The sequence below is a fragment of the Myotis myotis genome, unplaced genomic scaffold (genome assembly GCF_014108235.1).
Source record: "Myotis myotis isolate mMyoMyo1 unplaced genomic scaffold, mMyoMyo1.p scaffold_m19_p_18, whole genome shotgun sequence".
Taxonomy (NCBI): Eukaryota; Metazoa; Chordata; class Mammalia; order Chiroptera; family Vespertilionidae; genus Myotis; species Myotis myotis.
Genome location: NW_023416322.1, coordinates 8,909,598 through 8,935,787, shown reverse-complemented (window position 1 = coordinate 8,935,787; position 26,190 = coordinate 8,909,598). Strand labels below are relative to the sequence as shown.

At 57.9% G+C, this 26,190-nt stretch overlaps 1 protein-coding gene across 3 annotated transcripts; it reads right to left on the bottom strand.

Annotated features, from left to right (window-relative positions):
* Window positions 1-12: 12 nt before the first annotated feature.
* On the bottom strand, window positions 13-26,127 carry MFSD4A (major facilitator superfamily domain containing 4A). Of its 3 annotated transcripts, XM_036342229.1 has the most exons (10): window positions 25,820-26,125; window positions 15,612-15,810; window positions 14,768-15,028; window positions 11,791-11,959; window positions 11,269-11,384; window positions 9,627-9,800; window positions 7,583-7,730; window positions 3,878-3,948; window positions 2,641-2,761; window positions 13-1,345 (listed from the first exon to the last, which is right to left on the bottom strand). In XM_036342229.1, the coding sequence occupies exons 1-10, from the start codon at window positions 26,047-26,049 to the stop codon at window positions 1,290-1,292; spliced, it is 1,545 nt and encodes a 514-aa protein (XP_036198122.1). In that variant the 5' UTR covers window positions 26,050-26,125; the 3' UTR covers window positions 13-1,289. The 3 variants fall into 3 exon arrangements, with proteins under 3 accessions (XP_036198122.1, XP_036198124.1, XP_036198123.1); XM_036342231.1 differs by lacking the exons at window positions 13-1,345; window positions 2,641-2,761 and adding an exon at window positions 7,203-7,450 and having other exon boundaries at window positions 3,902-3,948; window positions 25,820-26,127; XM_036342230.1 differs by lacking the exons at window positions 13-1,345; window positions 2,641-2,761; window positions 3,878-3,948 and adding an exon at window positions 6,962-7,450 and having other exon boundaries at window positions 25,820-26,127.
* Window positions 26,128-26,190: the final 63 nt, after the last annotated feature.

Below are 26,190 nucleotides of genomic sequence, written 5' to 3'. Positions count from 1 at the left end.
TGCTTTTTTGTGTTGCCCCTTTTTTTTTTTTTAACAAATTGAAGGCGAGAGCATCCACCAGCAAAAAGATTGCAACTCACTTTACTGTGACACTCGCTTTATTACGAAGGTCTGGAACTGAACCCGCCATATCCCTGAGGTATGCCTGTAAGGAGTTGTTTTCTCTATAGAAGTAAAGTTTAAATTAGATGTTTTTGAGAAATTCTTAGAGCCATTTCTACACCTTTTATAAGCTAGTCAGTGTCAGTAAAGAAAAACAGAACATCCATCTCATTCTCTCGGGCAACTTCTGGACCAGTTCGCACTGATTACTAGCCCTGGTGCGCTGGCAGATGTTTAACACCTGCACCTCCAGGGGAGAAAAGCCAGGCTTGGTAGCTTTTGCCGATTTCTGTGGTGTAAATACTCCCACTCTGGCTGACCTCGAGTCAGCAACACCTTATCACTGAAAGTGGTAGTATTTCTACAATACAGACACGACAGTCATCAATTCCTCCAAGAGCACAGACATAGCAAAATCAGGAAGTGATGAGTTTTGAGTAGGCATTACCTTTGTCTTTAATGTAATTTAATTGTAAGTTTCTATCATCTAAATTTTAATAACGGCCGCATTTAACAAACGGCTCTCAAAATGAAATTTTAACGATCAGCCTTTTTTTTTCTTCTTATAAACTGGGTAGGAGCTAGCCCAGCATACCGCTGAATTAGTGTCCCGAAGAAAGCAAGATTCAACATTTCCTTTTGCTGTTTTAGATCATGGATGAGCTCCTGATACCAGCAGCAGGAATTTGAGGGACTCTGGACTATGAATAAGGAAAAAGCACATAAATCGTGAGAGCATGCCGTGGAGTTACAGGGTTGGTTCTGATTAACTTAAAGTAGATCTACATAGAACAATGGTCATCAGGCTTTACGATTTCAACCTGTATTTTCAAAATCATCTAAGAGTGATCTTCAAACCTGGGGTGTGGTCCATGCAGGAGGCGGCCAGTAGAGTGAAGTGTGAGTCTCCTCCTCCCCCCCAGCGGCATCCTGGGCAGCTCTGACCAAGTCCCCCCAGGGAGGAGGGAAGTCGCTGACTAGCCGAGTGAAATCCTAATGATTTGCCCAGGGAGGACCCAGGTACCGGAATGCGATTTCATTCCTTCTATGCCAGTATTTAGTGGCGAAGGCCTGACCCGAGGCGCCGGGGGACCGATGGCCTCCGCTTTCGGCCAGGTTTCTTCCACGCTTTCATCTCCACTGGTGCTCGAGAGGCCGATGTATTCGCCTGCCTCCTTCCCCCGCTTCTACCTCTGGTAGCATTCGGAGCCTTCCGTCCCGCATGGTCTGTCCTGGGGAGGAGCTGCAACAACAACAATAAAAGCCAGGCAGCACGTCTCAGCTGCAGCCCGCGCTGGTTCTGAGAGCTTCCCCGCCTTGCTTCTCTGCCGCCCGTGGCTCCTTAGAGAGCCAGGTGACAGGTTAGACCTACTGGTTCTGGCAACTGTTGGTGGAGGCAGTTTGTTGAGACTAGTGTCTGGGGCTTAGGGAATGTGTATTTCTTTTTGTCTCCCTTGATTAGGGGGAATTTGTTCAGTGTCACTCATTTGACATTCAGCAAACACTTCTTGAACGTGTGGCCTAAAGGGAGGCTCTGTGCTGAGTGCTGGACTAGATGGCTGTTGGTACCGGCCACCTCACGGCACGACTGTGGTTAGAGCTGATTGGGGGACCGCCCCCCCCCCATTGCTCTTCTGGGCTTCTGCACTGATTGCTCAAAGCGGGCATGTGTCCACTGCCGAGAGAGGGCTGTGGCTGCCTGTCCCTCCAGACTGCTTTTCATGGGGAGGACGAGGGCTCTGCCTGGGCACCTGCCCTTAGGGCAGTGGTTCTCAACCTTCTGGCCCTTTACAGTTCCTCATGTTGTGACCCAACCATAAAATTATTTTCGTGGCTACTTCATAACTGTAATGTTGCTACTGTTATGAATCGTCATGTAAATATCTGATACGCAGGATGGTCTTAGGCAACCCCCGTGAAAGGGCCGTTCGACCGCCAAAGGGGTCGCGACCCACAGGTTGAGAACCGCTGCCTTAGGGCCTGGCCACATGCACGGCTGAAGCAGTTGTGGGGCCGATGAGAGCTCTGGGCGGAAAGGCCGGGGGAGGGCGCAGGCAATGAAAATAGCTGTGGGACTCCCCCAGCCTGGGCTCTGCAGCAGTGAGACTGTGAGGTGTGCCTCTGTCCTGAAGGAGCTTTTCTTTGCTACTTGGCCCGAGGACTTCTTTTTGACAAAAAGATCTGGACTCGAGTCAAAATCCTAAACTGCAGAGAGAGGGCCAATTGGGCTGCTGGGCTGAGTTCCAGCCAAGGAGGCAGGCTCTGCCGCTCAGGGCCCCGCGCGATGCAGGAAGCCAAGTTCACATCCGTGCCCCTCTCCTAGTAGAGAAACCATGAGCCAGCCCCTCATTGCTCGCAGCGCAGACAATCGCCTGGCAAAGCAGGAAGAGGGGAGAGGAAGCTGTGGAAAAGTAAACATTTCCTTGCATTTTTCTTGGACCAGAACAGCCCTGGTGGCGTGCTGAGGTCCAGAGCATCTCCCACGTCCTCCCCCGCTCTGCTTTCCTCCCCTGGTGCAGAAACGGCTCCTTTCCCTACCTGATGAGAGTCCAGGGTGCATCCTGTGGAAAAACAGGAGCAAGATGTAGAAGGTGAAAGCCAAGCAGGCAAAGATCACGCCGCAGACCAGGAAGCTGTAGCTGCCCCGAGCCTGGAATACCTGCCAGAGGGGAAACACAGAGACGGGGGCCATGAAAACCTCACACGAAGCTGTATGGGCGGAAGCGGCCTGCTCGGGCCCCCGGCGGGTTTTCTAGCCAAGCCGAGGACGGTCACACCGACAGACAGGAACGTGGGCAGCAGGAACGTGTTGGCCTCGTTTCAAGGTCGTGTTTCTGGAGGCGACAGAAATCCTGGTCCACGGCAGGGGCTGAGCCCGGGGACCCCGGCAGTCCCTTTCAACTCTGTGCCTGGAACCTTCCGAAAAACGTCCCCGTCTTCCTTAAAGCTCCAGTCACACTAGGTGTTCCCTCCCCACGAGGCCTGGCCAGAGCTTTGCAGATACGCAGACACACACACGTCAAAGCTGCATCTGGAACGCCCATGGACCCACCACCAACTTCAGCAATTAGCACCAGTTTCCTCCGTAGCCTCCCCGAGACCACACTGAAGCCCATCCAAGCCCCCTCGTCTGCATGCAGAGGGCCCTGTACGATGTGGCTCTGCCCCGCCCGGCAGGGGAGCAGTGAGGAGGGACTTTGGAGACGGAAAGACCTGGGTTGGAAGTCATCCCGACAGACACTAGAAGTGTGGTGACTGAGGCGAGCTGCTTAGTTGATCTGGGCTACAGTATCCTCCGCTGCAGAAAGGGGGTGACTGTCTACACTCCAGTCTTTGGTAAAAAGCAGACTTACTTCCCCTGGTGAACACATGCCCGGTGGGTGTGGGACAAGAACTGAGAGCCGGGCCAGGGCCAGGGCAGGGTCCGGGCAGGAAAGCTGGGCCCTTTGTAGGTGGCCAGAGGCTCCGAGAGGCAGGCTGAGGGAGTGGCCGGTTGAGAAGCGATGGACAAAGAACTCTGCAGCGCAATCCATCCCAGGCCCAGAGCTAAACATTCCCACGGGGCCCCCTGGCCCTGCTCCCAGACATGACTTGTGTTTGCCTTGGCCTCTCGCATCCCTTCCCAGCTCCAGGTTCCCCATTGGGAGGTTCAGCTTCCAGGGCTGGCTCAGCAATGGAGGCAGGTAATACCGAGTGGGCCCGCTTGCCTTCCCACCTGCTTGAAGGAGCCCACCCCAAGTGCTTCTCCCCCCGACCCCCAGAGTTTTCCACTTACCCAGCCAACCAGCATCTGGAGGGACATCTCGCCAAGTCCTGCACCTGTCACCAGCACCGTGGTCGCACAGCCTACCCAAAAGAGAAGGGTTTGGTTTAGTGAGAACAAGTTAGGAGACAGAGGCAGCCGGCGTGTTCCGGGTTATTCTGGGAGGTGTCTGGGAAGCAGCATGGCTGCCTAGGAGGATTCCTTGCCATTCTTAAGGCTTCTCAGACTTTAGCTCTTTTTTTTTTTTAATATGTTTTTATTGATCTCGGAGAGGAAGGGAGAGGGAGAGAGAGAGAAACATCAATGATGAGAATCATTGATTGGTTGCCTCCTGCACGTCCCCGACTGGGGATCAAGCCCGCAACCCAGGCATGTGCCCTTGACCAGAATCGAACCTGGAACCCTTCAGTCCACAGGCTGATGCTCTATCCACTGAGCCAAACCAGCTAGGGTCAGACTTGAGCTCTTCACCGGGCTTTGGGGATGCTCAGGTCCTGCCGTCATTACGACCCTTCCTGTTCTGAGACCTTCAAAGGTTCACCCTTGTCTCCTTGGTGAATTCCAAGGTGCTTAGCCTGACATTCAGGGCCCTTCCCAACGTGCCCGCCCCCCCCCCCCCCCTTTCCGACAGACCTGACCCCAGACCGCCTCCACTCTGGGCAGAAGGGTGTCCTGACGCCCTGGCACTGCCCCAACCAGCGCCGCTCACCAGCCTGGCACCGACTTTGAGAGCCCACACTTCAGAGTCAGCCTGGCCCCACGCCCCGCCCTGTCCCCTGCAGCTCTGTGACCTGAGGCAAGTTCTCTCCCTTTTCTGGGCCTCGGTTTCCTTCTGTGAAATAGGGTCACAGGGCTGGTGTGTGGGCCATGCCGGTGCGAGGCATGGAGTGCTTAGCACAGCCCTGGACACGCAAACCCCCGAAGCCAGGCCAGCTCCCTGCTGAAACCCTCCCGCACTGCCTCAGGATCAAGTCCGAACGCCCGGCCGGGTTGCCAGGGCCCTTTCTAGCCTGTGCCTGTTGAGAGCGCAGACTCAGCTCACACTCCCTGCTGGCAGGCTGCCCTGCAGCCAGGAGAACTGGCAGCTTCGCACCTGCGCACCCACACTCACCCCCTGGTCCCACACGTGCATTCCCTCCTCCTCCTCCTCCTCCTCAGCAGCTTCCAGTCCTGCTTGGATTTCCTTCTGTTCTCTCATCCCATCCCTCAACCTGGGTTTGCTGCTCCTCTGTGCGCCCTCGGCCCCCTCATCCGTCTCAGCCCCCGCCCCCACCCCCCGTCTAGCTACTGGGCTGCCCACCGGGGTTAAGCCCCTGAGAGAGGACAGGCCTTGGCTGTTAGTGCAGTGGATACATCACTGCTTATCATCGCACAGTGGCCCACGGACGGACGGACGGTAGACACAGTGTTTTTTTGAATCAAGCAGATCATTTCCTCCCTGTCTCTGTGCCTTTGCTCTCACACTGGCCACTGCCCCGCCCCACCCTTCCCCGGATGACTTTCCTTTTTCCTTCCGCCTTTCCGAATTCCAGGCCAGCTCACGTCCCATCTCTTCCATGAAGCTACCTCGAGATTTAACACTGGTCACTCGCTTCTCTGAATCCCAGTGGCACCCACTGTCTGTTCCACTCATTCAAAAACCTTCCAGTACCTTCTGAGCATCAAGTACTGTGATAAACACTGATGAATAATTAGCGTTAATATATATACATATATATACATATATATATAGTACCTGGGAGCCAGTTAAGCGGCTGAGTAAAGAGCTTTACATTTCCTCTAATGCGCAAAACAATCCTCACAGGGAAGTATTGGTATCCCCACTTTTCAGATGAGAAAACTGAGGCTCGGAAAGGGGAAAGAAATGGAATCACACCAGGCCACAAAGCCAGAGAGAGGCAGGCCGGACGGATACTCGGGTCTGCTGATGACCTCACAGCCCTCACCCCGGCCCTTGTCCCTTGCTGGTGCCCATGGGGGCGTGGGGGGGGGGGGTGTTGTCAAGGAGAAGATGGAGATAACTAGGTACAAAAGCCTTGAGGGGATCAAACATGAAAAGCAGGGACAGAGGAGGGGGTACCTTTTCAGTGGGGATCAGGGAAGCTTCCGGGAGGGACGGCGTCGAAGGCTTTCCATGCTGAGGATTCATGTGCCGTCAAGGAGCCAGCCAGAACGCCAGCGCTGAGGGGGGGCAGGGTGGGAGGAGGCCGGGGAAAGGAAGAGAGCCCCCCGCCCCATGGGAAGACAGGAAGGCCAGGCCAGCTGTGGAGGCAGCCCCTGTGGCAGTGCCGGGACGGCTGCGTGAGTGAGTGGCTCCCCGCCCTGGCTCCCCGTTAGAATCACCCGGCAGCTCCCGACCCGTGACACCAGACTTGGTGGTGGAGCACAAGCCCGGACGCTGGGTCTTGTAACGAGCGCTCCAGGTGATTCTCATGGGGAACCAGCACTGAACCTCTGATGGGGCAACGGTGAAGGCAAGGAGACAAGCCAAGACCTGCCAAGGCAGCGAAGGAGGTGATCAGACACCGGGGAAAGCTGGGTGCTGTTAGAGTCCTAGCAGGTAAGTGATGGAGCCCGAGCGAAGGCAGGGTGGGAGAAACGACGAGAAGATGGGTCTGAGTGAGCATTTGCAGGCAGAACCCCCCACTGTCACTCGCGGTTACTCCTTTTAAACGCTATCTCCCGACTTCATTTACTCACCTGAGGTTTGGGGATTATCCTTAGATTTCAAGGACGCAGGTCTCCTGTCTCATTGCTATGGGACGGAGCTGGGTGCAGCTCTAATTGTTCTGACCCCTCCCCCCCAACACACACACCTCCCCAATAACCAATTTGCCCCCTTTCTCCTCTAAAGACACCACCCATCTTTAATGCTGCTTTTCCGACACTCTAGGCCTAGAGCAGTGGTTCTCAACCTTGGCTGCACATTAGAATCACCTGGGAATCATTTGAAAATCCTGATTTCTGGGCCTCATCCTCCGGAAATTCTGTTTCTTTGTTACTAATGTTGTGGCCCCACCCCATCACAAAGAAACAGAATTTCCGGAGGATGAGGCCCAGAAATCAGGATTTTAAAAAGATTCCCAGGTGATTCTAATGTGCAGCCAAGGTTGAGAACCACTGGTCTAAGGCATCTCCAGTTACTTCTAAAGCAGCGGTCGCCAACCTTTTGGACCTTGCAGACCACCAGTTGGCAGCCACTGTTCTAAAGGTAACGTTAACTGTTTGAAACACAACTAGTTTCAATGAACTCGTTTTACAAAAGATTTTTGCCACCTGCATTGGAGAGGCTGCAGAGAGAGAAGGAAACTCGTGAAGAGAATTTGAGGTTTCTGACCTCAAAGAAGCAGCGTCACAACCCACAGCAGCTGTGGGTGCTGGCTCCAAGCCTCTGTGCGTGGAGCAGCATCCACGGGAACCAGCAAGGGGCCCCTCTGACCGCTGGGGTGTAAAACCCCTCCGAGGCTGTGACTTCGGTGCTACTTGGAATGTCCACGCATGTCACACAGCACGCCAGCTGTGGGTCAGCGGAGATCACTCCGGGAAAAGGAAGTGGGCGGGAGGAACGTCCTGCTGCCCTGAGGCCTGAAATCACACACGGAGGCATCCTGTTGAAGTGGGAGCCACCTGGATCAGAACCTGTTCCCTCCGGCCGGGAGCCTCGCAGGAGACGGGGAGGGCGGGGAGCGGCGCCCTGCGCCCGCGGCGCACACTCACCCCTGTACTGCAGGATGTCCTCGGTGTGGGCCAGCATGCTGGGGAAGGTGCTGCTGAGGAACAGGCCCAGGCAGGCGGTGCCCGCGAACAGGAAGAGGACGTTGTAGGAGAAAGCGAGAAGCACCAGGTGTGTCACCACCGCGCCGACCTGTCACGGCGGTGACGGAGGTGGTTAGAAACTGGGAAACGCTGGGTGTCCGTCAGAGAGAAACCCGCAGGAGCCGGTCTCCTGCCCTGGACACTCAGGCGTGAGGAGCAGCGCTGTGACCAGGGTGCCACCCTGTGGAAGAGGTGGGGACTGCACCTTCCGCAGTCCTGGCTGCCAACCCAGCCCAGGGAATGTCAGGCCCGGGAAGGTGCGCCCCCCCTTCCCCGCCCCCCCAGCCATCGCCAACAACTGGCCCACCACACACGCTCAACAAGTGCTTGGTGAGGGGTCCTGGCTGCCCCCAAGGCCCTGTCTGTAAGCACAGGGAACTCCATCCAAGCCATTAGCTCTGCCGGCTGCTAGAGGAACTGCTTCTTCCTTAAAGGCCCGGACCTCACGGAGGAAGGCCCGGTCGCAGGAGAGTGGTGGTGGCAGCAGGGTCCCCCAGCATCCAGGACTCCCGACAGGACTCCCAGAGAGGGCCAGCGGCTGTGGCAGGCCAGCGTGGCTCTCCCCAGATTCGGCTCGGACTCCACCGGCCCCTGTGATGCGCCAGGGGACCAGCAATCTTCCTAGTTCAGTCAGGGGACTGCCCCATGGGAATGTTTTTGGTAAAACAACCCTTTAAATTTTCTTTTAAAAATGTGTTTGTCGCCCTTTGGCTCAGTGGATAGAGCACTGGCCTGTGGACTGAAGGGTCCCAGGTTCCATTCCGGTCAAGGGCACATGCCTGGGTTGCAGGCTCGATCCCCAGTGTGGGTCATGCAGGAGGCAGCTGATCAATGATTCTCTCTTCATTGATGTTTCTCTCTCTCTCCCCTCCCCCCTTCCTCTCTGAAATCAATAAAAATATATTTAAAAAAATAAAAAAATGTGTTTGTCAGTATCGACTAATTTCTATACAAAGTGCATCTGGGCCCAGCTGGTGTGGCTCAGTGGTTGAGCATCAGCCCAGGCACCAGGAGTCACCGGCTGGGTTCTGGGTCGGGCTGGAGGGACGGGTGTGAGTCCAGGCACAGAGGTATTTGTGGAGCTGGATGATGGGAAATTTCTTTCTGGAAGGTCATAAACCAGGACAAGGCAAATCCAAAACCTTTCTTGGGACTCATCGTGTTTGGTCTGTGTAGCCCCAAAAGTGTTTCCCAACCCTCTCTCTGCTAGAAACTCAACCCAGGGAAGGACTTTCTGACAGCAGATGGGGCTACGTGGGCAGGGAGTGAGTTCCCAGTCCCTGGGGGTTTAAAGAGACCATGTGCCCCTCCTCTGCACAGGGGTGTTATGGAGGTAAGTCCAGCCCTTCCAGGAGGTTGGGTGGAGACCTTTCTGGAATCTGGAATCTGGACCCTTGGTCATAGGTGGTACCAGAGATACATTTCAGGGTGAAAGCTAAGACCCATCACTCAAGCCCCGACCTCCCGCCTCCTGGGCAGACCAGTTCCTGGAAGGCAGCCCACATGCCAGCCTGGCTACTTGAGAACCACCTGGGAGAGTTTTAAAATGCAAATGCCAGGTTCCAGCCCAGAGAGGGTGATTCTGAAGGCCCGGGGTCCCCTGGCTTCCACTGGTCACAAGGCTCTGCCAGCCGGGCACCAAGGTGGACCCGGAGGACCAACACCAGAACCTGCTTCCCTTGCAGGCAGGTTGTCAGCTGGGACCTACCCACACAACAGGAATCGCCTCCTTCCCTGTCGGAGTACAGATGGGGGAGGGCAGAGGGAGGAAGGGTAGGCTCCACCTCCTGGATCTCCAGCCTTCTTCACCAGCATCTCCCCCTCCCTCTACCCGACATCGCACCCCCTTGGCAGAGGTCAGTCCTGAGCAAAGGCCTGGGGCGGTGGTAGGGCCAGGAGCGAATGCTTCTCCTGAGGCTCCAGGAAGTGAGAGGAGGCCACTCACCACATTGATGAAAACCATGGTGGCCGGCCTCACGCGGGAGGAGACGGGGATGGAGACGAGCTGACCCAGGGTGATGGAGCCCCAGAAGAGGCTGGGGAGGTAGCCAGCCGTCCTGTGTCCCATCGACATGGGCTTCTCCACGGCATAGCTGTACACGAAGGTGGAATACGCGCCCTGTGGAGACGGGCCCGCTGAGCACACCCGCGGCGCGGCCGGACCAGACCCCTGGGAGAGGAAGCCCGGGCCGGCAGGTGTGGGAGGACCCTCCTGCTCCACGAAGGGTGGGCGTGGGGCCAAGATCACACAGGGCACACAGGCCGGGGCCGAGGACAGACCCCGGGCGCCACGGCTCCCGACTGCACCTGCGCTGGCCTCTGGGTCCCGGGAGGTGCGGGAGCTCCGTGGCCCCTCACCAGATCCGGGTCCCACTACGTGTCTTATTTGTCCTGATTCCACAGAAAGCTTTCTGTTGAAGGGCGTTTGCTGAAGAGGGTGTGTACCAGCATCTCATTTTACAGATGAGAGGGTGGAGGAGCGACTTGCCCGAGGTCACCCTGGGAGTTGGAAGTCAACCAGCGCCGGCCGACAGGAGCACCTCCCGCCAGGTCGCCGAGGGTGCGGGCTTTCTCTCCGGAGAGCCCCTCGCGTGGCCATCAGTGAGTCGGCCATTCACACCGTCCTAATCTAACCCTTAGAGAGTTCTAGAAGAAGGCATTACGCAGTGTGACAGAGGTCACCAGCAGGCTGAACCGCTGGGCCCCGATATCTGTGGCTGGTTTGTGCGACCTGGCAAAGGAACCCAGGTGCGGGATGTGTTCCAGGGAGCAGAGTGCCCCTGAGTTCACCTGCATGACCTCCGCTTGGCGGAACAGGGCTCTGCCCCTTTAAAAAACTCGGGGTGGGCCCTGGCCGGTTTGGCTCAGTGGCTAGAGCAGCCGTGGGCAAACTACAACCCGCGGGCCGGATCCGGCCCATTTGAAATGAATAAAACTAAAAAAAAAAAAAAAAGACCGTACCCTTTTATGTAATGATGTTTGTTTACTTTGAATTTATATTAGTTCACACAAACACTCCATCCATGCTTTTGTTCCGGCCTCCGGTCCAGTTTAAGAACCCATTGTGGCCCTCGAGTCAAAAAGTTTGCCCACCCCTGGGCTAGAGCGTCGGCCTGCGGACTCAAGGGTCCCAGGTGCGATGCCGGTCAAGGGCATGTACCTTGGTTGCAGGCACATCCCCAGTAGGGGGTGTGCAGGAGGCAGCTGATCGATGTTTCTCTCTCATTGATGTTTCTAACTCTCTATCCCTCTCCCTTCCTCTCTGTAAAAAATCAATAAAATATATATTTTTAAAAAAACACAAAAAACTCGGGGTGGCCTGCACTTAGTGACAAACCCATAGGCCCCTCTCTCCAGAGTTAACGAACTTGTAAACCACTGGCTGGGACAGAAGACCGCAGTACCAAGGGCCTGTGAGTGATTCTGGAAACAGTCACCCCTGGACTTTTAGTTTGAAGTTTGGGATTGACTGAACCACAGGTGAGGGCTCTAGGAAACCTTGATGCCTCTCTCCTTCTCTTGCCACCCCCAGATTGGAGTCTCGGGCGGAGGGTCCCCAGGAAGGGGCGCCCCGGGGGCAGGCTCACCGTCATCCCGTCGGTCATGAACAGGACCAGGGCAGCTGTGACGTGGATGGCGAAGAAGGAGTAAGGGGCTCCTCTGAAGTTCCTCCTCCGGCAGCAGCTGAACAGGTCCTCGTGCGCTGGATGAGACGAGAAGAGCAGGGCTGAGCCTCGCTCCCGCCCGTGCCTCTGTGTGCCCAGGGGAAGCGGCTGGCAGCATGGAGGACCACCTACGGCCTCCTACCTTCTCTAGCTTCAACCAACCATCTGTTAGAATCAGCCCCTGGCCACCTCACAGGCCTGGTGGAAGCAAGGCTCAGAGAGGTCAAGTAACTTGCCCAAGGTCACACAGCAAGGTTGGAGCCGGAAGCCTGCCTTCCTGGTTCCCTTGGCCAGGCTGCTCCATCTCCTGCCTCATGAGACCACTGGCGCCAAGGTTCTTTTCCAACTTCTATCACCTGTGACCTACGGTCACCCTCTGGGGGAGGGGTTACCGGAGAAGCCTTAGTGTGGGGCAGTGACATGAAGGTCCATGAGGGCCCCCACCTGGGTGTGACTGAACCTTTGGGGGCAGCGAGGAAGCGGCTTCCTTCTCGGGAGGCTGTGTCTCCAGGGCGAGCTCATCTGCAGACAGGAGCAGCGGCCTCCTCTGCGGGCAGCAGGTCAGCAGCCGCTCTTTGGACAGCAGATACAGCACAGCCATGGGCACCGGGAGCTGGGGGTGGGCAGAGGGTCAGGAGAGCCCCGTTCCCGCCAGGCTCCCCCCTTCCCACGCCGGGCCCACTGCGTTCGCCCGCACGGTCGTGGGGCGCAGGTCTGCGCGGTCCTGGGAGAAGACAGCTCCTTTCCAAGGGTGCCCACCTAAGAGGCGCCCCCAGCGAACGCAGCCTCGCCCCTGCACAGGCTTGGTGGAACTGCTGCCCAACCTGGACTGCCTGTGTTTCCCTGAAGAGACAGGTACGTGCCACCCGTAAAGCGTAGACTCGCACCGGGCCTCTGCTGGCCAGGAGAGGTGCCAGAGCGAAACGCGTTTCCAAAGAAGTTCTGCTTTGGCTCATCTCGGCTCTATGAACCCTGCTGGGGGATTGTCATCCCCATTTTCCAGATGGGGCCAGTGAGGCTCAGAGTTATCACTTAGTCAGAACCCGTGAGAACTGGAAGAGACCGGAGAGGTGAGCTAGAGGCCCAGCGAGCATTAGCGCGGTCACACAGCTGACTTCAGGCAGAGCAGGCTGGCACCCGGGCACCCTGCCTCTGCCCAGTGCCCTCGCCACCTCGGGAGCTGGGTGATGTTAAACCCCAGGAGGCAGAGGCTGTCCTCGGGGGCTTGGTGTCTAAATGGGAAAGAGACTCGGACTCCTTTTGATTTAAAAATGCCTGCTCCGAGCAGCACAGCCAAGCCCAGTGTTACGGGAGCCGCTTAGGCGTCACGAACTCCCAGAGCAGGGAGGAGGGTCTCCTGTCTGAGGAGCCCGGAGAAGCCTCTGCCACCCTCGGGTGCCCTGCACGAGTCCGACCACCTGCTGCCAGGAGGGCCTCATCCAGTCCGGCCTCTGCCCTTGCTGCCGCCTCCCACCCAGTTCCTCCTCTTAGGAAAGAGGAGGCTCAGCAGCTCTGGAAGTTTCCCCGAGGCCACGGGCTCCCCTGCCTGACGGAGGGTAGAGGGGAAGTGCGCCTGGGCAGCTGTGAGGGAGCCTCCCCAGCCTGCAGCCAGGCTGGCTCGCTCCAGCATTTCCCAAGCCACCTGCACGCCAGCCTGTGCTGGCACGCCCTGTGGGCACCTTGGGAGCCTCCCTCCACCCTCAAAAATAAGTCCAAGGTCAGGCTCTGCCTGGAGAATGAGAGCCACCGATTGGGCCCGAATGGAGGGAGACAGTTCCCGCCCTCAGGAGGCCGGGTCTCGGTGACGAAGCTCTCCCTCTGGTCCGATGGGGGAACTGGAAACCCACGCAAGGCCGCTGGTGCAGAAGGCCAATGCCGAGTGAGGGCCAAGGCACACGGCTGCGAAGGGGCCACTCAGGCGGGGCTTCCAGGGAGGCAGGGGGTGGGGAGACGGCACACCTGGCATTGCCACAGGAACACACTCCATCTCCAAAGCCGCCTTGAAAGTCAGAGAGTGCCAGGTGGGCTGTGTGTGTGTGTGCGCATGTGTATAAGTGTGTGTATGTGTGCACACCCACCCACCGTCACCCACATGCTCGCTTGCATGGCTCATTCTCTTCTGTGTGGGCTGTTTACCTTCAGACACAAAGCGATGGAAAAATACGGAAACCCTGCAGCCAACAAAGCGCCCCCAGCCTGCACCTTGTGGGGCAGGAGGAAGCCTGGGGCTTTTGTGGACCCTCTAGCCTCCTGGCCCCAGAGTCCCAGCTGACATGGCGCTGACACTGCTCCTCCCTGTGCAGGGTCTCCTTGGACATCGCGGCCCAACACGGCCTGTTCCCAAGCAATGATGGGCCGGCAGGAAAGGCAGGGAGCGGAGTGAGAGGGGAAGAGGGGGAGATTCTGTTCTGGGGACAGAAAGTTACGAAGGAGAAGGAAGGACAATGAGCAGTGGCTGCAGGCAGGAGGTTTGTGCTAGGAGTCGGGCTTCCAGCCCCGCCTGGCCTCTTGCTGGCCCCCATCAGGGCATTGAGCTGTGATGGTGTGACACCGAGGCTCAGAGGGACTGACCAGGCGGTCTCAAGAGCCCCTTTCAGTGCTACCTGCACAGCAGCTCTCAGTCCCCGCAGCAGCCGGGCAGCTGCCGGTCTTGCCTGAGCCCAGCCGGCCCGCCTCTGGGGGTGACAAGTCTGCTCAGTGCAGGAGAAGCTCTAAGTCAGAGTGACAAGCCGCACGGTGACTCCACCCCACAGTCAGCAGGCCAGGGGCCACCGGAACACTCTGCACTCCCAGCCCCTGCTGGGCCCAAGCCAGGGGGCCAGGGCCGCTCCTGACAGTCCCTCCCAAGCAGGGCCAGAGGTTGGGTTGGGGGAGTCCCCCCACCTCTCCTTCTGCCCCAGCCCAGGGTACCATGGGGGAACCCGGCGTGGGTCACAGAGCAGCCAAGGAGGTGTCTAGCCAGAGACCAGAGTCTGTGCTGATGGGGAGGGTGTGAGCTGGGGGCTCAGGGGGCCTCAGTGCCTGACCCAGTCACAGTGAGGTAGTCAGTCTCCGTTCAGGAGCCCGGAGAAGGGCCGGCCTGGCCCGCAGCCTCGGGCCCAGGGTCACCTTTACCTGACGACTTGAAGGCGGGCCCCGATTTCACTGGGCCAACCCTGTGCCCTGCTCTATCTCCCCGGAGAACTGCAGTCACAGGGTGCCACCCTGAAGGACCTGGAGGTGAGCTTCTGCAGCCCTCCTTGTGCTCAGATAAATCCTGGGGGTCAGCTCTCCCACCCGCTTGCTTTCCCGAGAGCACACTCAGCCTCAACCCGTTTCTCAGAATCAGAAACATCTTCAGCAGGAGCCGGGATGGATGGTACTCGCGGCTGTGACTGACCCCCCCCCCCCCCCCCCCCCCGTCCATCCCAGTGGCACTCACGTTGATCAGGGCCATGATCCAGAAGGCATAGGACACGCGGGTTCCTGCTCCGTCCGGCGGGGACAGCCCGGGGAGCGTCTGGTTGGCCCAAGGCCAGGCCCCCGCGTGGTGCTGGCCCAGGACCCTGGAGGCGTGGAAGAGGCGACTGCCAGAGGTGACATTGACCGTGCTATTGGCCGGCAAGCAGCTGTTCTCCGACAGGAATGGGTCAGCGATCAGGGGGCTCAACAGAGCCCCAAAGCCCACAAAGAAATGGAGAACCTGGGGAAGGAGGAGAGGGAGCGTGGGGGGTGATGGCTCAGGCTTCATACCCCACCCGCGTCTGTGTCCCATCTGGGAGCCCCTGCCTGGCCCAGGTGGGAACGAGGGAGTGGGAGGTAGGAGAGGGGGCGAGCTCCCCAGCCACCCGCGTGTCCTGGGATGATGATGACAGTGGCTGCTCTCCCTCCTTCCCCAAATCTTAACCCCCAGGGCAGACTGTTCCCATGTTAGCACCCACCAAAGGGAGGAGGGCTAGCGAAGGGAAGGGCTGGGCTGGAGTCCCGGTAACTGGAGGACGAGGAAACAGAAATGCAGAGAGGGGGAAGGAGAGAGGAGGAAAACAGCCCCCCTGTCACGCCACTTCCCAGTGACAACAAACTCTCTGCTTAGTGCCCAGACTCCTGTGAGCGCCCTGCAGGCAGGGCCAGTGCTACGCCCAGAGACATGGCCCCGCCGGTCACACCGAACTGTGCCCCTGGAGCTGTTCCTGCATCAGCACCCTGAGCCCGGGCAGAGGGGCTGGGAGAGACGGACAGAGGGACAGGCCCCTCCCCGCCCCCAGCTCGTGCCCGTGTGGGCTCACCTGGAGGAAGATGGCCGAGTCCTTCTGGTAGATCCTCACCAGCTGCATGTTGGCCACGGTGTCAATGCAGCCCATGGCCAGGCCCGCCAGCGCCATGACGGAGGCCAGCACCTTCACGTTGCGGCAGAAGGGGATGACGGCGAACACCAGGGAGATGGTCAGAGAGGAGGTGAAGAGGGCCCACAGCGACTGGGCCAGGCTGTGGTCAGGGAGGGGCGCGGTCAGTGGGGGGGCCCGGAGCCCGCGGGGCCGGCCCCCCATGCGCTGGCGGAAGGGGAAGGACGCTGGGAAGAGGCTCTGTCACTTACTGGCTCTGGGTTGTGGGCAAGTCTCAGAGAACAGCCCACTCAGGGGCCGTGTTGTGAGGACTCCGGAGAGTATGTGCGGGGACACGATGGGCCTTAACAGAGTGTAGCTGCTATTATTTTGCTTACAACAAGTTTGTATTGTTTACCTGTAAGTGACTAGAGGGGAGTCTGGTTTGAGGATTTCAAGGGATCTGGGCCACATGCATGAAGCACAGTTCCCTGAGCCCAAGGCCCATAGCGAGGTGTTGGGGCGACTTGGTAACCCCCTCGATCGGCAGAGCTGTTGGGCCCTGTATCTGGCCAGTATCTGGATGGGGGGCTCTGTGGGCACCCCCATTGAGAGGCATCCCCCAGAGGAGCCCACCGCAGGCGGGCGGAGGGCCTGTCCCCCACAAGGGAATGAATGGGTGAGAGAGGGAATGAATGGGTGAGCGAGGGAATGAATGGGTGAGTGAGGGAATGAATAGGGCGCCTAAGGCTCTGTCCAGGTCTTTTCCGTACACCCTGCCTGATAGCACTCTCAGAGGAAGGAAGGAAGCCTGGTATTTCCTGGGACCAGCCTGCCAGGCCTATGTGGGAGGAAGGAGACTGGGCAGCAAGAGGTTCTGGAAGGAAGAAATTGTGCCGAAACTTCTGACTTAGGAAGAGTTGGGGAGCCCCAGCCAGCCTCTGTGGCGGCTGAGCGTGGGCAGGGACAGCGCACGTGGCGAGATGTGTCTGAATCGGCGGCACCGTGAAGAAAAGCGAAACGCGCCCCTCCTCACCCCGACCCTGCCTTCCCCGGAGGGTCTGGCCTCTGCGCCCTGGCGCTCAGCTCTCATCTTTGATTAATGTTATCAGAGGGCTCGACTGACTGCAATAGTCCGTTATTTTCTTTCTTGTTTCCAGGCTGATCTGCCCGACAGATTACTGACCATGACCCCTGCCTGTTCCCACTCCGAGCTGTGTGAGGGGCATGGGAAAGCTCGCTCACCCTGGCCACTGTGAGGAAAACAGGGACCCCCCCCCCCCCGTCCCTGCCCTGCCAGCCCTGCTCTGTGGGCCCCCAGCACTGGCAGCCTGGGCGCTCACGGAGCTTCTGTTTCCAGCTCCCCGGTGGCTGCGGCTCCCCACCTCTGATGCCAACACAGATGATGCCCACGCCTCCTCGGGGCACTAAAAACGCAGGACTTTCGTACCAGCTCTCCCTCCCCCTCTCTCCCCTACACAGATGTTTAAGGAGCCCAGATGTTGCACCCTCCTGGCTGGCCCGACTTCAGGGACCCCAAGAGGGTCCCTCTCCTTCAAATGTCCCCTGCGCTGACCCAGGACACAGCAGCGACAGCCCCACCACTCACTCACCACTCGGGGAAAGCACAGGTGCCCGGGCACAGGAGCGCTCCGGAAGAGCTGGCACGTGGCACCTGCCCCGGATCCCTGAGTGAGCGCTCAGTACTCAGTCCTGGGGCAGGTCGAGGGGCAGGCCGGGAAGGAGCTGGGGCGCGGGAGAAAGTTTACACGACAACGACCAACACTTCAGGGTCCAAGGCACCTGCACATGACCATGCTGGGAGGTAGACTTTGCAATTGTTGACCCAAAGTAAACTGAGGCTGAGAAAGGCCGAGAAAGTAGCTGACAGAGCCTGGACTTAACCCCAGGTCTTCCATGTCATGCTCCACGCCCTTGGAGGAGGGCACACGTGCATGTGTGTGTGTGCATGTGTGTATGTGCATATGTGTGTGTGTGCATGTGTGTGTGTGTGTGTAAGGCTGGAAGGCTGGTGTTGGGCCACAGTCCCAGCCAGGTGGAGGGGGTGGCCAGCAGGGAGCACGAGGGAGCCTGCAGCTACAGTTGCTGGAACATGAGCCCCAGGGTCCCTCTGCTGGTGTGATGGGAGCTCCAGAGGCACTGCTGGCCTCATCGCCCGCCTCCTCCCACCGCCCAGGCATCTGCTGCCGCCTGTTCATTGTGGGACCCCGTGCCCGGCACTGTGCTCAGCCCTGAGAAGGTGCTGGATGCGGCTGGTGAAATGGGAGGCGGGGGAAAGGCCTGTCTCATCCCAGCGCACAGGATGGCGCGGAGAAAGCACGGGAGACTAGGAGGCTGATGTGGGCCTGTAGGGGGGTGGCAGAGAGATGCCAGGAAGGTGCTGAGTAGGACAGCAGGGGCTCAGGAAAGGGGCTGGGGAAGGGCTGGTGGCCAGCGGGCTGCCCTGTCCAGGCCTCTCCTCTCTCCCATCTGGACCCTCTCACCCTGTCATTCTTGAGAAGGACACTTGATGCCCACAGGTAGGAGGGAGGCAGAGAGGCCCGCAGAACGGAGGGGGGGGAGCCTGCCCGGGAAGTGCCCTCCCTGCCTCTCCTGCCCCTTCTGGGCAGTGGTGGGAGCTGCCACCCACCGGCTGAGGCTGAGGCGGGCTGAGCCCCTATGGGCCTGGGTTCCTGGGCGTGAGGGGATGGAGACTGCTCCCAGCAAATGGGGGCACTGCGTGCGGATCCCAGGCTGCCGTCCTCCCCGCTGGTCGGCAGAGCCATTCCTGGGCATTCCCAGACCAGCCTGAACCAATTCCTTCAGAACAGAGCGGGACCCCTGGGGCTCATGTTCTGGGCCAGAGCTGTGCGCCGCTGCTTCCTGAGACCAGGCTCTGCACAATCTCCCTCGTGCTCCCTGCTGGCCACCCCCTCCAGCCACGAAAAAGGGCTCTCAGAGCCAGAAGGAAATATACGAACCGGCTTGGCCACCTAATGGTTTGGTCAACGGCCCCTCCCAGGACTAAGGATAAACGGAAAATTATAAAATAAAAATGTCAAAACAGCTCTGGCAGTGCGGATGCGGCGGGATTTAGACTAGCAATTGGAAGGCTGGTCCGGCCCACCTTTGCCAGTCCCAGGGGGTGGCCTGGGGCGGGCCACGTACACGCAGCCCCGGGGCCTCAGTCTCCTCTGTATCACATGGGGATGGTAGGCGCTGCCTCACGAAGCTGCTGGCAGTCAGCGCTGTTCCGGCCCGTCCCCCTTGGCTCACTCACCGGGATCTTCCCCTGCCGCCCCCCGCCCCCCGCCCTGCTGCCCCCTCCCTGCGGACTCCCCCAGAGAGCACTGCCAGGCCCAGAGAGGCATGCCCCACAGGAGGGGCACCGGCTGGTGCTGTGCCCGCTGCAGCACCCTCTGGGTGACTCGGAGGCTGGTCCAGGGACAGCTAGAGTGACAAGGGCCTCGGAGGCCTCCCCTCATATTACAGATCAGGAACCGGGCCCGGACACGGTAGGAGGGCAGAGTAACGCCGAGCCAGGATCCAGTTTCTTGACTCCTAATCCTGGCAGAGGCCAGCGCAGTGTCGTCGGTCTGCCCTCCCCCGTCCTGGGTTCAGAGGGTAAGTCAGGCCGGTTATGGGAAGAGCCCCAGGCCCAGGAACAGCGTGGACAGTCCAGGGAGCCGGTCCTTAGGGAGCCAGGGAAATGCCCAAGTTACTCATTACCAGCTCCCCATGGAAGGTTAAAGAGAACGGGAGGGAGGGCAAGGAGCCAGGTCCTCCTCCCCCCCCCCCCCCGCCCTGCCTGGGGGTGCCAACCCTTCCAGTTTGCTGGGTGACCTTGAGCATATTGCTGACCCTGTCGGCCAGGTGCTCTGCCTTACCCAGAGGGCACACGTGACCCATCACCTTGACGTGGCTTTGTGTGGTCAAGGGGCTGCTTGGCTTCAAAACAAGGAGGACTGAAGCAGCGAGGTGTCCGCAGCCTGTCCTGCCTTCCACTCCCCAGTGTTGGGGGAATGACTGCCCCTTGTCACCACGGACTGAGCGACCCCGGTTCCAATGAGTGACCCCAGGAGGGGCACTGACATCTCTTCACATTTTGCCTCGGGGATCCCCCACCCTGGATGATCTCCGGCCTTGAAGACCAGGGCAGAGGGGCGGGACGCAGAACCGAGGAGGGTCAGAGGCATCCTCAGCACCCATTCACCCCGAAAAGACGGGCAGCCCCCACGACAAGAGTGGGGGCCTGGGACAAGGGCTCCCCCTGGGACCTAGGGCAGGCTGGAGACTGCAGCTCCAGCCAGGGCGATGGCTGAGGAAGGGGCCAGGGGAGAAGAGGCCCCCCCTCTAGCTGGGTCAGCCCAGCACAGACACCCCAGCTTGTTCAGGGCTCTGTGTGATGGCTGAGGGTACCTGGGGGAAACCCCAACCTGAGGCCGGGCTACACTCTGTGCCCGATGATGTGCCCTGGCCCACTGGGCGCTGGGCTCCCACGGGTGTTCTTACACACTGGCTGGACCTGAAGTTCTATTGGCCTAGAACGCCTCTCCCCCAGTTCTTTGCACGTGACTATCTCATTCAGGTGTCAGCGCCAACGTCACCTCCTCAGAGAGGCCTTCCCTGACCACCCCTGTTACTCTCCCCCACTTCTGCTCATCTCCATCCTTACTCTGTTTATTTCCTTCGTTTCACTGGAATGACCCTCCAGAACGCAGGCTCAGGAGAGCAGGGACCTTGTCTGTGGTGCTCACCCCACAAAACGGGGTCTGGCTCAAGAGGTATTTGTTGAATGAGGGATGAGTCTGAAGATTGTTTTTACATTTAAAAACTGATCTATACTTTACATACCATCCCATTCAGCTATTCAACATGTACAGTTCACTGGCTGTGAATATGTTCAGAGCTGTAAGCCCACGACCACAATCTAAGTTTCGAGGGCTTCCATCGGCCCCAAAGGAAAGCCGTGCCCATGTGCAGCCACTCCCCTCCCTCTCCACAGCCCGGCCCCGCCCTGGGTGAGGAATCTACTTTTTGGAGCGATAGATTGTCCTGCTCTGCGTTTTCGTGGAAATGAAATCATACAACATGTCCTGTGCCTGGCTTCGTGCACTCAGCACAGTGCTTCAAGGCTCCTCCATGCTGAAGCGCATGCCAGCACTTCATTCTTGTTATGGCTGAGTAGGAGGCTGTGTAGATGGACCCAACAAGAAACCAGGAGACAGAAACAGCGATCAGGCTGTCAATCCCCAGAAGGAAAGTAGGGGAGGGCGGGGGTAAGGGGAAGAGATCAACCGAAGGACTTGTATACATGTATATAAGCCAAACCAATGGACATGGACAACAGGGGGATGGGAGCATGAGCGTGTGTGTGGGGGGGGGGGAGGTTGGGGGTTAATGGGGGGGATGAGGACACATTTATAATACCTTAACTAATAATAATTAAATAAATAAATAAATAAATAAATAAATAAAAAAGAAACCAGGAGACAGGGCCCCCCCTGGGAGCTAGGGCTAGGAAGGGGCCGGGGGAGAAGAGGCCCCCATCTAGCTGGCCTCTTTTGTGGATGGACATTTGGTTTGTTTCCACTTTTTGGTGATGCTGACTAACGCTGCTCTGAATACGCACATGCTCTGAGTAGACAGGTTTTGGGGGGGGGGGGCGCGTATGTTTCCAGTTCTTTTCTTTGAGGCGCACACCTAGGAGTGGACCTGCTGGGACACGGCAACTCCGTGGTGAGATGGACTTTTAAAGCGAGAAGCACACCTGGCTGACGCTGGTAGGGTTGCGGCATGCTGCCAGGCGAACAAGCTGCTGGTGAGAGAGGCGCAGGCTCTCTCCATGGGAGACCAACCGAGGGCCCAGACTAGAGGAAGGAACCGGCTTTTGTACTGTGTCCCCGCAGGGGCCAGCGTCATGGGGAAGCAGGTCTGAGAGTAGCCTGGGGAATCTTGCACAGAAGACTGGGTCTTGTGCAAGGGGCAGGAGGGAGTTGGAGCTGGGTCATGGGCAGGGCAGGACTTGCAGGAATTTGAGAGAAAAAGAAAGGTAGAGAAGGAGATAGTGAATAGGGCAAAGGGGGGAAGGACTCAGTGAGGCTTCAGTTAGCAGGGTGTATCCAGGGGAGAGGCCAAGGTGAGGTTGGGAGGAGACGGGGAAGCTCAGAAAGCCACTCACCTACCCTGATGCCTTTCAGTAAAGGGGTCCCCTAAACTGCCCAGGGTAGTTAGACAGGTCCCCAGAAAACCAGGAAAGGAACTCTCAACTGTTGTCTAAATACCCCTCCTCTTTCCTGTCTGACAAAGCACATACCTGCACACCCTGTCCACCAGGTGGCTGTGCGTTTTATATGAACTATTTCCTGCTCTTCTGGCCCTAATGTGCACCCTTCTCCCTCTCGGCCTGCATGTGGTGGCCTCCTTCAACATCTCTCTCTGCTAGAAGAGAAATAGAGATAGATAGATAGATAGATAGATAGATAGATAGACAGACAGATAGATAACAAACAGCGTGCACACTGGTTCCTCCCCTGCACCCATTCTAACACCCAAGGCTTTCCACACCCCAGTCCCTCCCATGCATGTCCGTATGGAGGCATCCGGAAACTATTCAGCCCTGGCCCTGGGTCTGTGGCAAGCAGCAGGCAGAACTGAGCAGGAATCCTAGAGAAAGAAGCTGCCAGGACTCTCCTCTCCAAGGCTCTGCGCTCGCCCCACTCCTCTGCTACAGCTGGCCCTCGGCAAGGTTCAGCCAATCCCCCACTGACAAGCAGGAGCCTGTGCAGAAGCCAGTAATCACTTAAGCTGAAAAGCACTTGCAGGGTGTTAGCACTTTAACTGAGAGGTGGGGAGGCCCCGAGGAATCAAGCTTTAGAGGCTGGTTTCAGGGCTGGTGGAGGTTGTGTTTGCTGAGGGGGGCTGGGGAGGATGGGGAGTCATGATGAGCTACCCAGCCCTGGCGAGGTGGTGACTGCCATTTACATACAGGCCAACTGTGATATCCCTCCATTTCCACTGTTTGCTCTGAGCCAAAGGAGAGGGTTCTTTGCAACATTTTGTCCTGGGGATGGAAGGACTAAGGTTCAGAATTTAAACCCGAAACACTGCCAGGACCTGCTCCCCCTACCCCCGCCCTCCCATCCCACCCGCCCAGCCCTGCCCCCACTCCTCTGATTATAGCAGGAAGCCCCAGAGGCCCACAGTTTCCTTCCCAGGGAGTCAGCCATGCCTGTGCCCAGGAGTACAGAGTATACCTTGTACCCCACAGAGTTGAAAATGACCCACTCATAGAGCAAGAGGCATTCTAAGGTCTCTGGTTCTAGAGACAAACGCCTGGGTCCACACCCAGACGAGGCCTCTTACAGCTGTGGGGCCCGGGGCAAGCCTCTTAACCTCTTGAGCCTCAGCTTCCTTCTGCAAAACATGGAAATAATAGTACTTCTCTTCGGGGTTGTTGTGAAGATTACATGAGCTGATACAAGCGAGGTACTAAGGGCAGTGCCTGGCGTTGGGTAAGTGCTCAGTAAAGTTAGGGATTATTGTTGCCATGATCACTTTTCTTTTCTGCGAGTAGGTTTCCTGCTGCAAGACCCTTTCCACTGCCTGTTCAGAGCCCCCTGTTGAGTAAGGAACCTGAGGGAGGTGCAGAGCCAGCAAGGAAGAGATGGCTCACCCGGGCGTGTATCTGCCCCTCTCACAAAGACCGGCAAACAACCTGCCATTTAGAATGATACTCATTCCCCTTTTGGTTCAGTGCACGGAAAGGTTGCAAGTAAGGGAGTGTTTGCAAATCAAAATACTTAGCAAAGGAGAACAAAGCCAGAAAAACACCTTGCTAGGTCTCTAATTAAACTCTAGGGCGGCCAGTGGTCAGCAAACTCATTAGTCAACAGAGCCAAATATCAACAGTACAACAATTGAAATTTCTTTTGAGAGCCAAATTTTTTAAACTTAAACTATATAGGTAGGTACATTGTTATTAACTTAATTAGGGTACTCCTAAGGCTTAGGAAGAGCCACACTCAAGGGGCCAAAGAGCCGCATGTGGCTTGCGAGCCGCAGTTTGCCGACCACTTAGGCAGATCGCCTCCCACCTGTCAGAAGAGCGATCATCAATAAACCAACAAACAAATGTTGCCAAGGACGTGGAGAAAAGGGAACCCTCGTGCACAACTGGTGGGATTGCAAAATTGGTGCCGCCAGGATGAAAAACAGCATGGAGGTTCCTCCAAAAAAAATGAAAAATAGAACTTCCCTATGACCAGCAATGCCATCCTAGAAATCTAAAGCGCTAATTTGAAAAGATAGATGCACCTCTACATGGACCGCAGCAGTATTTACGACAGCCGAGAAATGGAAACCAGCCAAGTGCCCACCAATAGACAAGTGGGTGAAAACGCGGTGGTACATATATACAATGGAATATTACTCGGCACAAACAATGAATGAAATCTTGCCTTTTGTGACAACATGGACGGACCGAGAGGGTATGTTGCTAGGTAAAATAAGTCAGACAGAAAAAGACAAATACCAGGTGATTTCACTTATATGTGAAATCTAAAAAAACCCCCACAAGCAAACGAAACAGAAATAAACTGACAGAGAACAAACTGATGGTTGCCACATGGGAAGGAGGCTGAGGAGGATGGGTGAAAAGGGTGAAAGGACTAAGAAGTCCGAATTTCCAGTTATAAAAATAGGCCCAGGCTGTAAAATACAGCATAGGGAATATAGTCAAGAATATTTTAACGTCTGTGTATGGTGCCAGATGGGTACGAGACTTACCAGGGTGATCAGCTGACAAGGTATATAAATGCCTAACCACTATGTTGTACACCTCACACTAATATAATACTGGATGTCCAATGTAATTTTAAAAATAAATTAAAAAACACCCCTAGGCAGAATCGGAGTGGATCTTATGCTTTTAAAGATTTTCTGAATCTCATATACACCCAATCCTGTCCAAAACCCACAGAAACATTAGTATACACAAGGCGAGGTGCTTATTAAGAGGAGAATTCTTCCGTTTACAAGAGAATTTCGTAGTGGGGATAATTGCTCCCTAACTGATCCTGTTTTGTCACTTGAGTGGCTTAAAGTACGACACCTGTGCCCCTTTCCATCAGCTCTGGAAGTGAGGTGGACAGGAAAACCTACCCTCATGGATACCTCTGGGAATGAGCCCAAAGGGGTAGCCCTTGGCCCAGAGCAGCCCCCCCAGAGCTTTCTCTGGGAGACCCCTCCTGTGGTTTTGCTCCCAGGCTGTGGGCCTGCTCCAGCCCATGCAGCCCATGCAACCCAGGAAACGGCCGGCCCCTCGCGGAGACTAGAAAAATCTCCCAGCAGCTTCTGGCTTGCAAGTCATCCACCCCCAGTTTTGGCTCTGCTCTCCCAGGTGCACTGGGAGAGTGATCCTGCTACCTCACCACAGGGCGCCCTGGAGGCGCCCCGTCCAATTCCAGCAGGAGATGGACGCTCTGCTATGAAATCCAAAAAGAAGTCTCTGGGGCCATGCCAGGCACTCCAGGGCCAGCCCTGGGCAGAGGCCAGGAAGGCGAGGGAGTGGAAGGGACCTGGCACAGGGACAGGGTCACCTTACCTGGCTCTAGGTAAGACACCTGCGCCTGCCCTACAGGCCCTGGAGAGAGGTCCTGCAGGTGACAGGGCTCTGCCTCCAGGTGCCCTCCTCCTCCATGCAGGCTCCCGGCCCCACAGGAGCAGGAACACACGGGACCCTGGAGCCTGTGCCACCTGGGACCCGCGACAGCCTGTGGCAGCCGAACTGAACTGATGGTGGGCGGGAGCGCGCCCCAGGGGCTTGGTGAGCCTCAGCCCTGCTCTGGCCCCTCGCCGGCCGGAGGGGACACTCCCATTCTCCTTCCACCTCACTTCCAACCCCCTGACAAACCTCGGGCCCGCGCAGGAGGGCCCTCCCTGCAAACTCCATCACCCCTCTGCCCCGGGGTGTGGGTGGGGGCAGCGGGGAGAGCTGGGTGCACCCCTCCGGGGGTGAGTGGAGGCCGATAAACAACCCAGTCTCGGGGGAGAGTTTTCCGGGAGAGCTGGCGGGGGGTGGGAGGCGCGGGGGACACGCAGCGGGCAGAGTGGGAGGGGTGGTCGCAGCGCCAGGCGGTGGGCAGGGCCGGGCCGGGCAGGGTCGCACTCACGTCCGCTTGAAGACGCCCCCGAGGATGCTGCCCAGCAGGAGGCAGAGCTGCTGCGAGAAGAAGACCCAGGAGATCTGGGCGAGCGAGCTGTGCGTCTGGCAGCGCAGGTCCAGCAGCGTGGGCCCCAGGAAGGCGATGCACAGGCCGAAGCTGAAGAAGACGCTCCAGTAGGTGAGCGTGGGCAGCAGGTGGCGGCGCAGCAGCCCCGACAAGCGGCCGTCGCAGCCCATGGCCCCGGCTGGCGGCTGCGGCGCGGAGCGCGGTGCCGAGTGCCGCCCGCGGAGGGCCGGCCGGCCGGGAGGCTAGCGCCGGGGAGGGGCCGGGAGGGCCGGCCGGGAGGGCCCCGCCCCTGGGCCGGGGTAGGGGGGGCG